The sequence below is a fragment of the Orussus abietinus genome, unplaced genomic scaffold (assembly GCF_000612105.2).
Source record: "Orussus abietinus isolate OABI.00-Male unplaced genomic scaffold, Oabi_2.0 scaffold14, whole genome shotgun sequence".
In the NCBI taxonomy this organism is placed as follows: Eukaryota; Metazoa; Arthropoda; class Insecta; order Hymenoptera; family Orussidae; genus Orussus; species Orussus abietinus.
This window is the reverse complement of record NW_019395994.1, coordinates 288,912-305,809: the sequence shown is the minus strand read 5'-3', so window position 1 is coordinate 305,809 and position 16,898 is coordinate 288,912. Positions and strand designations below refer to the sequence as shown.

Genomic DNA, 16,898 nt, shown 5'->3' with positions numbered 1-16,898 from the left:
TCGTTGATAATTATTTAATACCGTATTTGATAAATACTGCTTAATGACTACGTCTCCATCGTACTCCAAATTTGAGATTTATTGAAACCATACCCAATAAATCTCTGATAAATCAAATACTGGGTCGGACCCGATAAATCCCCAATTTCGTGTATGATGGAAACATAGCCTCTGATTGGCTGCAGGGAAACAGCGGAGGAGGCGAACTTCCGCCATATATTCTCTGTAACCAATAAAACCGTCTTTTTTGCGCTTCGTCGATCCGCCGCTTGCTGTTGTAGCGCTGATGAAATATCGGCCTTAAACTTGTGATCTAACCTTACCTGACTTGACAAGGACTTTTGATCCTACATTCATTGCATTCATAATGGGTTGGATTCCGTAACCGTAGGCGAGTAATAAACTGTATGTATGCATTGTACATATAAGCATCTACGTTATTTTAGAAATTTTTCCTCTTGTCGTATTTAACCCTCGTCGTAGAAACCAGGTATGCCCTTTTCTGTTATTCAAACGCTTTTAAAATCCTTTTTGTTCAGACCAGCCGGTGATTATGGTCAGTTTTTTGCATTAAAAAATTTTTTTTAAGCATTCAAGTACGTTTCTTTGAACAGTCAGGAAAGAATGCCACAACTATCGCAATTAAAAACCTGTACGGCATTACCTTCTTGTGGTATTATAAGTATACCGTTAGTTTTATTATTTGTTTAATTTTTAAACTGTTGTAGGAAATTACATTACTTTTCATTTAAATGTCACTAATTGTGTGAATAATTTTCTCAAAGTGTGACCTTTGATGTAAGAGTTTATTATGCGCTACTCCTAGTTTTTCTTTGTTTACCTAGCTTTAATTTATGTTCCATGATTCACCCTCAGTCGAAACATCTAATCTCCTTTTGTGTATTTATTAAAAAGATAAAAGTTAGAAAATCACTGCGACTATTAATAAAAATAATTCTTTCCTTCTAAGAATTTTATAGTTCATAATATTATTTGTATTCTACATTTTATATTTTAAGTAAAAAGTTATAAATCTTTATCGTACAATGTGAAATTTATTACTAACATTATTAAACTTTCTGCCCATTGCATAGTAGTATCAGACGTTTAAGTTCATTATTTTTCTTAGTTTATACTCATATATGTCAAATCCACTGCAGGTAATGAAGTATGAAAAGCCCTGTAAACTGCATAGTCATCAATATTTTATAAAACAATTTTGTTAAGTAATTCACAAATATGTGCTGACAGGATAAATATTTGCAGTTTCGATATACAATAAATGCATAACTGTAATTCTGGAAGGATTTGTGCATTTTATAATGCATACATGTATTAATTGCATATATCGTTCTGTAGATATATACTCTACTCTGTCTTAAGCAATAAACTAAGGCCTTGTCGATCATTGAAAAAAAACCTTGGTTTTCTAACTTTCTCAAAGCATTGCCGTAGCTTAGGCTTATTTTAAGACGTCCTTACTACCTTGAAATGCACATTAACACCAGGTATTAAATGACAATGCAAAGGTGAATTGCATTAGTGAATGCTTGTTCTCTTGGTTTCCTAATGGGGACAGAATGTCAAAAGAGTTACCTATCTTCTGTGGTACACGTACCAAGGTAGAGATTACCTTATCACATTTGTCTGTATTCAGTTCCTGTTATCACGTGTATTTATAGTGTGTAAGACAATACTGGCATATCTAAACTCCAGCCTTCAAGAGTAACGCACTCTCATGTACCAAAATGGCAAGAATGTTTTTCTGTTTTGTCAATATTTTCTACAAATTAATAACAATTTTCAAACTACCCTTAATATATGCGACTAAATTATTTTCCTGCACGTAATTGTTGTTGTTGTTTTTTACATAAATGCAATTGTTAAGTGTAAGATTTCATTTGGAAAATTTGAGATTGCTGTAAAGAGTGATTTACTTTTTGCAGGGAGTATAATTGCGAAGATGATTCCTGTTAACATCTATCATGAGTGAGCAATACTTTTGAAACGTATTCTACGTTATCAGATATGACCACGTGGGGAGATTTGAAATCTTTTAGTGGGGGCGGTGCTCAGGAAATGCAGTGAAACGCAGACAAGAAGAGTTTATGCTACGGCGAAGAGCACGGAAGAGCATGGTTCAACAAAGAATTCCAGGTTTTGACAGTAAGATTTCAAAGTCATTTAATTTCAGTTTGACGTGTAAATGAGTGGTTGCTATAGTATGTTTGATACTGCATGTACTCCTGTGTATTATCTAAATTAATTATTAAATTAAAACATTACAGCTGGCCGAGGTGGTCGCCGGTTTGTTCTGACTCTTGCGGCTGGTATGGTATTTGGATTTATGTCGGCATGTCTGTTGTTGGCTGCTACGAAAGATGTACCTCACATGTTCAACTGGCTGCCAGGAAGTTCAGTTCTCGGTAGAGACCCTCATCACTATTCGGAACTTGAACCCATGGTAAGTCATTCCATGCAGGAGCTCTTCTAAAAAATAAACATTTTGGATAAAATTGGGGTTTAGGGGACCCAACATAACCTTGACGTTGACATGTGCTGTCGAGGTCACCTTCCTGCGTTACTTCTATAAGGTTTTAACCATCGTTCAAGGTTAAGGTCATCGCAGGTGGATCCCTTAAACCCCAGTTTTACCATATTCTGGATTCTTTGATATAATAAAAATTGAAATGCTCTGATATAATATCCAAGTATATGTTTGGAACCATTTGCCTGGTACCACTCGATCACTAGGCAGGTCCTGATATGGAAGTCAAATTCCATGGAGAAGATGAGGATTTCCATCGTGGAGAGGATAAAGTGGCTCGAGATCTGGCAAAGAAGGTGCGAGTTTTGTGCTGGGTGATGACGGGTCCGAAGAATCATCAATCCAAGGCTCGTCATGTCAAAGCTACATGGGGCAAGCGCTGCAATATTCTTCTCTTCATGAGCTCGGCTGAAGGTATCGGATTTAGTGTCAAAATGACTCAATTTCCGTTTAGAGGTTTAACTTTTACCTATTCCTTAGGTTTGTTTCTTAAAAGTTATAATTATATTGCTTGAAACTTATAATAGTATATAAATATTCAATTTTATAGACGCAAGTTTGCCAACGGTAGTCCTACCGGTTAAAGAAGGTCGTGACAATCTTTGGGCGAAGACGAAGGAAGCGTTTAAATACGCATACGAGAACTACAAGGACCAAGCGGACTGGTTCATGAAAGCCGATGACGATACGTAAATATTCGTTCCTTACTTTTCATCATTATGATTAATTCAACGAATTTCACGCTGCGGTCTTGAATTGCCAAAGACAGAAAATCATGCAAAAGGATATCTTAAGGTGATCTGAAAGGCGCTGAGAAATTTAATCGACGTCAATAAAATAAAATTCATCTATATCCGTTTTGGTGATAATGCCATTTTGAATACTCAAGTGATAACATAAGCTGGCGCGTCACGTTTCTCTTTCATATCACCTTAAGGTGATGTGTAAGTGGCATCTGGAAGCTCAGTCGTTCATAAAACTTTTCTACAAACTGGGCGTACCAAATTTTTTCAAACTTAACAATACTCGCCCATACGCCAAAAGGGCTTAGAGTTCAAAGGGTTAAAATGGTTCATTACATTGGTAAGACACCGAAATCCTTTTAAATATGACAACCGTTAAATTTTGTCATTCCAGCTACGTGATCGTAGAGAATTTACGCTACATGCTTTCATCGTACAGTCCGGATTCGCCGTTGTACTTTGGATGTCGCTTCAAGCCCTTCGTGAAGCAGGGCTATATGAGTGGCGGAGCAGGGTACGTCCTGAGCAAGATGGGTCTTCGCAAGTTCGTACAAGAAGGCTTGACGGACAAGTCGAAGTGCAGGGCCGACAACGGGGGTGCCGAAGACGTGGAGATGGGCAAATGCCTGGAGAGGGTGAACGTGCGCGCAATGGACACTCGCGACGCTCACGGCCGCGGCCGATTCTTCCCTTTCGTGCCAGAACACCACCTCATCCCGAACCACGTGGAGAAGGACTTCTGGTACTGGAAGTACATCTACTACGACACCAAGGAAGGTCTGGACTGTTGCTCGGACAGCGCGATATCCTTCCACTACGTGTCGCCGAACATGATGTACGTTTTGGAGTACCTGATTTACCACTTGAGGCCGTACGGAATTACACATGGCGTGGAGAAGTTACCATCACCGGTTCAGTCGGCCGCAACGTTGACCGATTACTAGCTGTTGATATCTACGGAAAAGGAAATACACTTGTCCAGTAAAGATCAATGGTTCGGTAACGAGTACGGGGCAGACTCCAGAATATGATGTGAGGTTTGGAGTACTTGTTCTACGACATGAGGTCGTACAGAATCACCCATGGCATGGAAACACCACCATTGCCGGTCTAATCGTCGGCAATATTGGCTGATTACTAGCCGTCGATGTTCTCAAAGAAGTAAAACCCTCGCCCAGTAAGGATCGATGATTTGGTAACGAGGATGGTGCAAGGCAGAAATATCGGTTCCCTGAAAGTTGAGCCAGAGGAACGGGAGGAACATCTACGATGCCAAAGAAGAGTTGGATTGTAGCGAGGACTAAGGCAACGCGTTTGTGCGTGTCGTTAAACGTGATATATGCGTGTTCGAGGATTTGATCCATCGTTTGAGGCCATATGGAATACCGCACGGCGCGGTATGGACTGACTGACTTGTCAGCTACGCTAGCCGAATACTAGTCAACAACCCTTCTTCGCATCGATTCTTTTCATCGTCGTACGGTTCGGTAGCCAATAATACGATCTAAATATCGATGTAAATTCTGGTAATACCAAAAAATTCAGGGTTTCCATAGAAGCCTAGATCCGATGTTGGCTGAACCTAGCGACATTAGCTGAAGCTACTGATACAACAGGCCATGCGAGCGATTGAGAGATGATTGCAGCGCCGCCATCCGGTGACTTTAACAATTATCGAGGATCAAACGTCCGTATCCTTCTTGGCTTCTATGGGGACTGGTGAATTCTTTGGTAATAGTCACTGGGACTTCGTTAGAAATTATAACGTCGGTTCCCAAATATTGACCTAGAAAGTACATTGTCAAAGATGTCAGACATCGATGAAAAAATAGCACCACGTCTTTTCAAACTCTAATATCCGACGAGAATCATCGGTGTACACTTTATGAAACACTGTACTCTTCGGGGATGTTCTCTATTCCTTGGCCACGTTTGTCGAATGCTAGTCTCCCTCCTTTGTTGGACAGACTTTTCGTTTTCTAAAAACCAACAGTTACCGCCTACGATTACTGATCGATAACAAGAATGTCTAGGTTTCAAGCTAAGTTTGAACGGAGTTGGAAAGCTTGGGAGGATATTTTTTAAAAGTGCAGGTGAAGATTAGTCTCGATCAGATATGTGTAGATGTGCAGAAAAGATACATCGATCACTAGAAATCCTTCGGGGATGTTTAGGGTAGGATCGGTGCGTTGCCGAGGAACCTCTGCTGGCGTGAGGGAAAATCCGATTACTCGGGAGTCGGGCCGAAGAGCCAAAGAGGCAATTACGAGTCCGAAGGGCGCTAACCAAGTCTCGATGTGCCGTCAACAACGGCAACGAAGTACGCAAAAGATGCTAGTCAGCACGCAGCAGTCGATACATTATTAGGACGTAGATAAGAATTTAGCACGTAAGGGAGGGATGGCGAGAGCGAAAACGTTTCGTGCCAGTGCGAGCTCAATTTTAGAAGAATATCTATTACACACAGGATTAAGGTGACATGAAAGGGTCATTCTACATATATAAAAAAGTGCAAATGTTTATGAAACTTTTCTCCAAACTAGGTGCACCGAATTATCTGAAACTTTAACACGTGATTATGGAGGCCCTAAGGAAGAACGCGATGCTCGTGAAATTTCATTTTTCTAAAAATGAGAGTTCACGACGATCACTTTATTCCTTAGGACCTCCATAATCTCGTGATGAAGTTTCAAATGATTCGGTACATTTCATTTTGACAAGTCGTCACATTTTTCCGACATTACGTTACATTTCGTAAGAGCGGTTTTTTTAACTAACAATGGACTTAAAAGTAGGAATGGGTATAGCGTCTCTTAACTAAAAGGCACTTAAAAGCGCCCATAAGAGTTAAGGTATGAGTAAGGGCCTATGAAGGTACAGATTTTGCCGTTAAAGACGACAGGAGAATCCGCAACTTCATATTAAACAGCTTAATAAAAATTCTGCTGCAAATAGAATTAACCAAATTATGAGAAATAGCGCGACTTAAACACCTTCCAAAGTTACTAAACATCATAACTAAACAATTACTACTGCGTTTGTATTCGTATACCAAAGTTTCAACCAATAGCGATCACGTTTGAAATTCGTTTCTTAATTTTGGGGAGAAAATTGTAATAACTTCAGACATTCCTTGCTTCGAACAATTAACGCGTTTCCGTTAAATCATTTTGTTAATTTTTGAAAATATTTTAGTCAGGCCTAATATTTTGGTTAAATGAACAAAAGTATTTTAATGGCGTAATCTACCGTAATGTTTTATGTAATCAGCCAAAACATTTTTCCATGTCAACCAAATATTTGAATGTCCACGTAATAACCATATTTTATGGTTGAATCGACAAAAATTTGATCCTTAACCAGATATTTTTCTCCGTGCAAAAGATAGGAAGCGTTTAGGAATGTTAAGTGCGTTTACGAGGTCTTGAATTGCGAGAATTGTAAGACTGGGTAAAGTCATTGTGCGTGACGAGAGGACGAAGCCGAATGTCTCGCTGAAGTAGAAATAGATACGTTTATATTCAGTGAAACTTTGTAATGAACATAAATTTTGATATGTAATAATTAACTAGATAGTAAATGAAAAACTAAGGGGAGTAAATGGATAAGATTCGAGTATCGGACGGAAGTTAGGATTAGTGTTTTCTCTAAGGAACTTTAATACTCGGTTCCACTAACGTCGGTCAAAAAGCTAATCCTTGGTTATAACGAGCTGCACGTTCCACTACATTTTAACAGTGGGTTATCTCTAACTTTTGAAATCGCTAGAACCAGGGATGAGTTGGGAGTAGAAATGAGGGGATCCCCGCGTAGGGCCGCCATTGGGAGGTATCAGGTGGCAAGTGCATGATCCGCCTGCATTCTGCACCGAGGGCAGCACAGAACGCAAGCACCCATCCCATTTCATGAGAAATCTCCCAACTCATCTCTGGGAGTCTATTACGTAAAGCAAATTGAGCGAAAATGTGAAAAATGAGTAACTCACGGTATTACGGAACGTGGTGAAAATGCAAGACCATTCATATAGCGAATACGTAATTTTACTAATAAACCCACGTGAGATGAAAGTGCGAAAAGTGAGCGCTCTCGTAAAAAATACGTAATAAACGCCCTGATAAGGGACTATGCAGTTCGTCTTCCTGGTCTCTAGTCTCCATGGCTTGTTTTCTGTCTGCCCTGCCCTGTCAAAAAGTGCTAGGAGAAGATTTCGAAATCATGGAGATGTCTTACCCCGGTTTATGAAAATATGTAAATAATTTAAAACATGGTGAGAAAATGAGAACACAATCCTCGGATAAAAGGCTACAGTGATTCCGTTCCTAAAACGAAGAAATGGAGGATGGCTGGATGTTAATCACATCTTTAGATGTCTATCTCGAAACTTAAGTCCCATGATAGATTTGTGGTGTAAAGAATCCAGTATTAAATAAATGTTACACTCGAGAATGGATGTGACATTGCACAGTTACTGGTAAAATTTACCCGATTTAATTAAATTAAAGCAATGGATAGTTTGTCAGATTCTTCCAGGTGTGAATTGGATTCCGTTACTTCGTCAGACTCTTTACAGTTGATCACTGATGAGTTTCATCTACAGCATGCTTCGACACCTGATATATCCAGCATAGTATCTTCAAAAAGGATCTCCTCTCTAGAATTAGAGAATGAACGACTTCGTGTTGCATTAGAACACATTCGTTTAGAATTGGATGCCAAAACTGCAGCTAACCGTGGCTTAAAGGACAAGATCACGGAAATGTATTTAGAAGCACACAATGCACTCTTAGAACGGCAACAGCTGCAAAATTCTATCAAAGATGCTATCGCTCGCTTCACTGTCGCCGAAGGTTCGGTTAAGTGGTACAAACATCAGTTACATAATATGCAGGCAGGTAAAAGAACTTTACAATTAGAAATTGACACACATCGTGAAATTGCGAGACGGAAACAGCGTGCTTTGACAGAATTAACGGCAAAGTGTAATCAGTGGAATGCAGAATATGCAGAATCCGTGGAGAAATTTAAGAGGGAAAATAGAATTTTAAGGACGGAGATTGAGGCACTGACTTTGGATAGAAACAAAGACAATAATTTGCATTCCAATTTTCAAGATTCCAATTTCGAGGCTTTGTCGATTAACTTATCTGAGAAATTAAGAGCTACGGAAACAGAGCTGAGAGAAACTAAAGAAGAATTCCAATTGATAGAACAACGTCTTTTGTGCAGCGAGGCAACAAAGTCATCCATTGAGAATGCATTAAGTAATAATTGGGCATTGATATCATCGATGGAGAGTACTTCACAAAAGTGCGAATCTGAAAAGAATGAACTTATGGAAACTCTCAAGCAAACGAGAGTCGAAGTGCGACATTTAAGGGATGAAAAACAGAAATTACAAATTACTCTACTGTCGGCAAAGCAGGAACGAAATCAAGTAGAAGAAGCCATTGTTTTACTTAGATCGCGTTTATCTAAGATGATCACGCAATACAAAACTTTGAAGAAAAGAAATGCTGAAGTTGAAGACAAGTTAAATTCTATGGAGGAACTCAAGAACGAAAATAAACGATTAAAGACTTTGTCTTTCGCAGCAAATGCATCGCTTTTCAAGAAATTAAGGGAAGCGAAATGTAAGAACAGGAAATTAGAAAATCAATTAAGAAATATACGAGTCAATGGGCATCTAAACAACATGGTATGGCAGCTTGCACTTGTAAACTATTATTAACTAAACTAGTATTAAATCGTGTTTTTTTACAGAAAATAAAGACAGATGCTTCGATGAGAGAATGCCTTAATCAAGCTCTTCAACGAAATAGAGTACGTTACACTTTTTACATGCCTAATTTTTAAACTGTGCACGATACAAACGAGTTATATAATACATGCAATATACTTACTGAGTATTATTTTGAATAGTTTATAAAATTAAATTGAAAAATGAATGATCGATTCAGTCAAAATCTTGTATTTATCCAATCGGTTAAAATATTATTTATTTTAATCATGTTTTAAATATTAAAAAAAAATGGGTTTTCATTTTAATAATTGTCAAATGACAAACCTAGCATAACAGTCACTCGTTATGAACTTTTGTTATGTTCTTCTGTTTACAATGTCTTGTTATTTGGTAATATGCATAGAATGAAGTATAAGCTAACTTTAAATAAAAATGAAAAGCGTGAATGAAAATGTATGAAATTTATGAATCTTCAGGAATTACAAGATCAGCTACAATCTATGTTAATTACGAAAACTCCAGATGAGAGTATCGATGAAGGATATGGTGACAGTACAGTGGGAACCATGACTTTTGACTTATCACCACATTTGCTTGAGCCAACATTACTCGATAAAGTCAATCGAGTATTAGCTGAAAGCAAGGATTTCTTAGCACCGATGGAATCGAGTCTTAACGAGTTGCAAACTAAATTTGAGAATTTTATAGGTAAACACCGTGCACAAACTGCACAATTATTTTCTACGAACAGACATGTTGACTCGATGTCATCAGTGGAAAATGCAGAGTGCATAACATAGCAGATACAAAGATGTAAATAATCTATGATGTATATAGTGACAAATCAAATGAAGCCGTTATTTTTCTTATAAAAAACACTATCGTATTCAGAATGATAACATTTTGGCTAAGGAAATATTAAATAGTATTAAAATAATTTACGTTTTTAACCCTAGAACTACCAAGCGAGTCGAAATGACTTGTTTCAAATGGCTCATCCTCTACAAAAAAAAAATCTTCCGGTCGCTCTAGTGTTAAAGAAATCTACAAAATTGGTCATATACTCTCGACACTAGTATGATCTTGGTCTATTTTTTTTTCCATGAAAAATATGATTTTCAAGATTTACAAACGTTTGTAAACTTTATAAGACATCGTTGAATTTGTCATTGCCATGAAAGTAATACTTCAAGAACTGATTTCAATTTTATAGTCGCTGAAGAATTATATTTGGGATCAGTTTTCTTCTTTCCAGATTATAATGGCTACCAATAATTTCTTAATATCGTTCGTTTTTAGAAAAAGTATTACTATTGATTACAGACACATAGATGAATATAAATTAAATTATGTGGAACAGATTTATTAAGTTAAAATGTTGCATAATTTTCAATTGTAATTTCTTTGCTACAGCTTTCCTGTCATGCTACATGTAAAAGTGTTAATTATTTAAAACTATGTCAATTTTCGGTTGATTAATGTCCTATCGTTCTAATTGGCAGCTGTGAACTTTAGTTTTGCAATGCTACATGTTTTGTATTACAAAGGGTGTAACTGGGCGACAGTATTCGTAAGAACATTAGTGACTTCCAAATGTGATATTATACAATCGTAGTTCTACAACTAACATCTAATTAATTCCTGTATATTTTGTATGTATCCCTAAAAAAAGGAGCTTTAAGAGTAATATATTCAATGCAGCTATTTGTCTTTAGCGGTCACATGTATTGCATACATTTCCATACGTAGACATTATTGTAGTATATTACCTTTATAAGGAAAAATCTCTTGATAAGTTATTATATGGCGTGTTATGGAATACAATCTGTACTTTCCTCGCGTCGTTAATCTACTTCGTTATTAACCGTTTGAATGTTTAATATAAATGTTCACGTTGTACGAGTAGAACGAAATTAAGATATCTTCGTAATGCACGTTGTCGGTCCCGTGATTGCACTTTTGAATGAGCAAGAAATTATTTCTAATTAAAGATCTTCTTTTACTATATATACATTCTTCTTGTGCGCTTCTTATGTTTAATGCGCGTATAGTTTTACATTTAGCAAAATAGTTTTAGAAATAAAAGAAATGTACAAGGCAACGATAAAATATGTGACACCAGAGTGTCGGACAAGGAATGCAAAAAATACCTTTACAGAATTGACGTTGAAACAGCAGTCATGTTTATTGATTTACATCACGATACACGTTGGATCGTATCACGTCCGATCGATGCTTCAATCCCGAAATTTGCATGTATGAAAAAGAAGAGCTTAACAAGAACGAACGAAATTTCTCCCCACGTATTTAAAAAATATCACAGTCAAGCACAGTGCAAAACCACGGTTGGCTAACCCTTTCCTGAAAGGGCTAGGAAAAGATTCAGAGTGATTTCGAGACCTAAAACGATCTTTTAAACTTAGTAACATAACTTAGATATTACATTTGTCATGCGTGTACGTGCAAAATGCGGTTACGGGTGTAAACGTTGATACGATGCCACTTGGATCAATGACCGACTGGGGATTTGTAATTGTACATGTATGAAGATTGGTATTGGTATCGACTGGTATCATGCGAAATAGAACGAGACTAGTTGCGATGCAAATCTAACACTCCTAATATTGTTCCGAAATTACTTCCGTACCGGCGGAGCGAACAGAAAACTACTGAAAATCTTATATCGTTTGTAATTCTCTTATGCTTATACAAAGAACTCATCAGCCTTCACAGAACCCCAGGATACGGACGTTTGATACGGCGTAGATCCAGGCTTCTATGTAAACCTCTGAATTGTTTGGTTTGAGGCATCCAAACCAGACTTGACTATCAGCTGGCAGCACAGTATTTTTATGGCGATACTGTCTGTGGCTACCAAGAAAGAATTCAGAAGTCCTCGAAAGGATAAAGACATTTGATGCCTAATAATTAGTATACCTAACGAATGGTGGCGCTGTAATCATCTCTCTATCTCTTAATCCGATTGCGACATACAGGGCGTGGCAAAATTAGTGGCCACGATTTATACATCACTACCCTCAGTGGAAATGACACGTCTTTAAATAACACGTTCGATCTCTGCTTTACTCTCTTTTGATTTGTTAACCAATTTCGAGATCATCAAGCGTCAACATATGGTCCGGAGTTCTATTAAAACCTCTGAATTCTTTCACTTATATCAAGATCCTCTTCTGTAGGATTAAGTATCACATACGAGTAGCGCAGTATTTCATAATTCCTTCCTTTTCAATTTCTTTTTTCCATTTTCACTTCCTCTTCGACTGATAGAAGGTTCTTAACGTAATCGACTGCCAGTAAAGTACACGAACGATCTCGTGCATGTGCCGATAAATGTTCAAATTCGGGTTTATAATGTTGATAAAAGGCAGCCGAGAATTACACATTTGTTAAGGTGATATGAAAGGATCGTTCTATATACATAAAACGTCCAAATATTTATAAAACTTTACTCCAAACTGGATGCACCGAATCATTATAAACATCAGTATGGAGGCCTAAGAAAGAACGCGATACTCATGGAATTTCAGTTAATAACAAACTTTATTTTATTTATCCCAGACTAGAACCAAGGACACATATTTTTATTTTTGAAAAAATAAAATTTTATGAGCATCGCGTTCTTTCTTAGGGCCTCGATAATCATGTGAAGTTCCAAATGATTCGGTGCACTCAATTTGGAGAAAAGTTTTATAAATGTTACGACGTATTATATATAGATATAGAATGACCCTTTCATGTCACCTTAAGTAGCTGCAAAGCATTCAAAGTATATAGATCAGCGGACATCACCGAATGACCTCCGATCGTCCGATTCTCGCCGATTCGTTGCTAGCAATATCAACGCCTGCGCAATGAATCCGAGTTTCGCTACCTTTTGATTGGTTGCTTATTCAGTTAATTTGCCCACTTCGGACCCGTTTTTTTACAGCAAAGACAGAGGACTCCTCCCCTATCAGTGTCGAACGATCCGGCACCTACTCCTCGTCCCGTTCTTTCCCGAATTATCGGTATGAGATCGCGCTCGAGCGTTTCCGGCATCTCCGTAGCGCGCTCCTCTTCCGCATCCTCGCGATATATCAATGCTCCAGAGAAACGATACTTATAACTGTACCACACGTAGACGATTTAAAATTAGACAGCTATTGTACGATACATCGAGGATTATGCTAGGGAGGGCGCGCGCGACGTCGCCCACGCTCGGCGAGCACGATGATCGGTTTCTAGCGCCGAGTTTGTCGCGAACCCATTGTCATCTGGGAGTGGACTCGGCCTGCCGAACTCTGCCAAAGTGACGGCGATAATGGGCTCGTTCGCGGCCTCGATTACGTTGGCCGTGGTTGTTGTGATGGGGTTGTCTGTTCTGACACTGCGTGTGATTCTGCTGTTGCTGCGACTGCGAGTTCTGGGGAGGAGGCTTCGAGTTGACCAGTCGTTGCATCGGTTGTTGCTACAATTATTCCTTATCGTTATCACTGAGCCTTATTAAGGGGATGTGAAAGTGGCATAAAAAAGTTATAATTTTCTCACCAATCGATTCACAGATTGTACCGATTGATTTGGAAAGTTGTTCAAGCTCGTTCCAGCTGGGCTCAGTTCTTCTTCCGTAGTAGCACCAGGATCGTCATCCGTTCTTACTAACATTTTCACACCCTCTGCTTCGGGATCGATGATCCCACCGCGTTGTTGTTGTCGCAAAAAGAGAGCAGCCATTCTTCGCTGCAGTTCCCTCAGCTCCGTTGTTACACTGAATTCGGTTGCAGCCTCCACATCGATTGGAGGTGGAGCCGACCATAGACTCTCGACGTCACAATTTATTGACTCCCGACAAACGGGACAGATAGCCTAGCAAAAGTAATGTAGAATAATAAAAGTGTGATATCAGGTTAAGGTGCGGTATCTTCAATAGTTGTATATCGATCGAAATATGAGAGCTTGACGCCATTTTGGTTCTGCTCTAGGTTGTCAAAAAAATTTTTTTTTCTAAAATCCAAATTTTGAAAGTGTCAGGGCAATTCTTAGGTGATCCCAAGTTATGTGTCTAAGTTTAGGACAGTTCGATCCAATACACTTTAAAAAAAGTGTCTTATTCGAGTCAACTGGTTTGAGGACTTCATCTTAAGTTATCTTTAGACAATATACTTACTTGAAATTTATTGGTGGAATCTTGCTGCCATGGTGGTAATTTTTCCTGTTCTTCCCTGTAATAACGTTCCGCAGCAGCCACGTGTGCTGCTAAACAGTGGGAGTGGAAATGATGGTAGCAATCGGTTTTGGTAAATTCATCGCCTTCCCGAAATCCGTAGAGACAAACGGCACACTGACCAGTTGGTAGATTACTTCTTGTCAAATGTTCTCGTACCAGCTGACATAAATCAAGCCACATTAATCATCAATAGCCATACAAAATTATTGATAAATATTAATTGTACTAGTTACCATTGGATTTAATTTCAGAAGTATTGACAAGAAAATTTAGTTAATTTACTTTTACTTTACAAAATATACTTTACATTTTGTTTAAAAGTCACTGTAATTTTCAGCTTTAAAATGATACAAGACTATGGTAAAGAAAAAATTATCAATGCCTGTACCTCGATTAATTCAAACATAACAGGTTGGCCTACAAAGTCCCTGCACTTCATTTCAGTATCCGATTGAATTTGTTGCACGGTGTCTTCGTGTAAACCTCTTGGATTTTTGAGGTCAACGGTAGGAGACACATCGGGATAGCCAGGAGGTAAATGTACGACGAGTCTGACGCAGACATATTGCGACTGAGAATCTTCCCCCGTTGATGGAAACACCAACGTTTCTATGCATTCCGGCTCTCCCCTTAGAATGCAAACAAAGTATTATAAAAAACTGATGAACTTAGTCTAAATTAAGGCCTTGTTCATTTAAATAAGATGGAGTGAAACATTCAATGTAAAGATAACAAATTCCGGCAGATCAAACAGATTCTGTAACTGGATGCACCAAATCATTAGATACTTCAGCATGTGATCATGCAGGCCCTAAGGAAAATCATAGTGCTCTGTAGGCTGTGGTGTAATCGCGCTCCTTGGCATTTTTAGACACGGAATGAGACAAGCGCTACCGTGCTGCTTGCCGTTTTGGACAGTAAAAAGTTAGATAATCCTGCCTTACTGGACTTGACGTTTCATACATTTTTCATATAATTAAAACTATTCAATGACTTTGAAAGGGTTAAGAACCACCGAACCAAACGCTTTCCCAAACTTATTTCATCCATCAGGGAAAGTAAAGTGAACCATCGGAGCGCTTACTTCTCGTTCTCTGTGATCTTAAGCTCATCGTCTAGAAGTATGGCGCGCAAAGCCTCCACTTCATCAGTGACCCTAAAAAGAGAAACGCAAATTTGAGAATGACAGATAACCCTACTTCGAAGTTAACAACCATTTCATATTCGGATGTCACCTTTCGTCCATCCCGACGTCATCTCTACGAGCGACATCCGACATCTCTGCGAACCGTCGTGATCGATCGGAAGCGCGATCTAGCGAACGGCACCTTCGATAAGCACCGTTCCCTTCAATGGGCTCCTTTAAGTTTCCTTCAGGACCTGCGATACCTCAGGTCCTTTGACGTTTATCTAAGATTGTAAAAGACCGCGTTCGAAACGCGAATTGACCTTTGCGAGCCGCGTTCGCTGAGTCTTCTGCTACTGACCGAACGTAGCAAGTGCTTCTTCAAAACGTTTACACCCTGGTTCGATCGTAAAGCGGGGTTCTCATGAAAATAGCACCTATTCGATGCCAAGGATCTTAGGCCGCAATGACTACGTTTCCATCGTACTCCTAAATCCAGGATTTACCGAGTCCATTTTTTAATACAAGCGCCAAATTAATTCATTGTTCCTTAAAATATTTCCGTGTTTACATATATGCTAAAAGACGTTTATAACCTAGCCGAGGCTGTATATCGTCCATCTACGGCATTCTTCATATTGGAAACGTAATTTACTGTTTTTCTACGATTTTCTACGCTAAAGTATCTCGTTTATGTAATATACGTGAAAAACCTCGAAAAATGGGGAATTACCTAACTCTGTTCACAGGCACGGTCGCGCGATCGTGTCGTGTGCTGCCCCCCGGTGGCAGATGCGGACGGCAAATGCACTTGTCACCTGTTACCCTTCAATGGCGGCGCAACACAATTCTGGTGGGGGCTCGCGCATTCGCGATGGTAAATACAGAGTTTGAAACTTTTTTTTCAAGGGTCCATGACGTTTTGAGCCCGTTTTCGGGCTGCCCTGCCCTCGGGGAATTTTTCTCCCACCTGCGACCACGGTAGCTCGACGAGGAAGGTTGTTCTCTTCAAAATTGTATTGAAAAATGATATTCTAAAGTAAACGTTTCGCAAAAAATATTTAAAATGTCTATTAAATATGTACAAAGTGTACGATATTCGTTAAGTATATAAAAAATGTAAGATAAATATTGTGTGCTACCGGGGAGTACTTTACTTTAACATTGAATTACCCAGGTTCAGCCTCCCGACAGGTATATCGGGTTTCGTATCTCCGGCGTAACGGTCTTGATTTCTTTCCGGTTTGGAGAAAATTTCATTTAGTCTCCGGAACAGGAGGTGCACGGAGTAAAAATACTGCAGATCGGTTTCTGATTTCTCGCAGATACGGAGTCGGCGAGAGGGCTTCCGCAGTGGAGGATGGTAGAGTGCAGCGACTGACCGTTCTTTTTTCCTTTTAATCGAGGATCGACTCTCTCCCTGGCAATGAACTTGGCTGAGCCGAGCTAGTGTATCCGCGGCTACGACGCCGGCAACTTCCTCCCGGGTTTCCTCTCGGCGGTGCCTCGACTATCCG

The 16,898-nt window shown here is 39.0% G+C and overlaps 3 protein-coding genes across 7 annotated transcripts; 2 read left to right on the top strand and 1 right to left on the bottom strand.

The window, feature by feature from the left end:
* Positions 1-339: 339 nt before the first annotated feature.
* On the top strand, positions 340-6,257 carry LOC105698299 (glycoprotein-N-acetylgalactosamine 3-beta-galactosyltransferase 1). 4 transcript variants are annotated; one of them, XM_012422425.2, is made up of 6 exons: positions 340-405; positions 1,947-2,166; positions 2,289-2,464; positions 2,755-2,962; positions 3,099-3,237; positions 3,686-6,257. In XM_012422425.2, the coding sequence occupies exons 2-6, from the start codon at positions 2,109-2,111 to the stop codon at positions 4,233-4,235; spliced, it is 1,131 nt and encodes a 376-aa protein (XP_012277848.1). In that variant the 5' UTR covers positions 340-405; positions 1,947-2,108; the 3' UTR covers positions 4,236-6,257. The 4 variants fall into 4 exon arrangements, with proteins under 4 accessions (XP_012277848.1, XP_012277847.1, XP_012277850.1 ...); XM_012422424.2 differs by having other exon boundaries at positions 354-490; XM_012422427.2 differs by lacking the exon at positions 340-405 and adding an exon at positions 502-689.
* Positions 6,258-7,330: 1,073 nt separating this feature from the next.
* Positions 7,331-11,203, top strand: LOC105698298 (plasminogen-binding group A streptococcal M-like protein PAM). Of its 2 annotated transcripts, XM_012422422.2 has the most exons (4): positions 7,331-7,762; positions 7,822-8,986; positions 9,052-9,111; positions 9,508-11,203. In XM_012422422.2, the coding sequence occupies exons 1-4, from the start codon at positions 7,722-7,724 to the stop codon at positions 9,829-9,831; spliced, it is 1,590 nt and encodes a 529-aa protein (XP_012277845.1). In that variant the 5' UTR covers positions 7,331-7,721; the 3' UTR covers positions 9,832-11,203. The 2 variants fall into 2 exon arrangements, with proteins under 2 accessions (XP_012277845.1, XP_012277846.1); XM_012422423.2 differs by having other exon boundaries at positions 7,333-8,986.
* A 1,520-nt stretch (positions 11,204-12,723) lies between these two features.
* LOC105698234 (E3 ubiquitin-protein ligase RNF25) lies at positions 12,724-15,728 on the bottom strand. Its single transcript, XM_012422292.1, has 6 exons — positions 15,491-15,728; positions 15,340-15,411; positions 14,644-14,884; positions 14,196-14,414; positions 13,580-13,894; positions 12,724-13,499 (listed from the first exon to the last, which is right to left on the bottom strand). The coding sequence occupies exons 1-6, from the start codon at positions 15,532-15,534 to the stop codon at positions 13,302-13,304; spliced, it is 1,089 nt and encodes a 362-aa protein (XP_012277715.1). The 5' UTR covers positions 15,535-15,728; the 3' UTR covers positions 12,724-13,301.
* Positions 15,729-16,898: the final 1,170 nt, after the last annotated feature.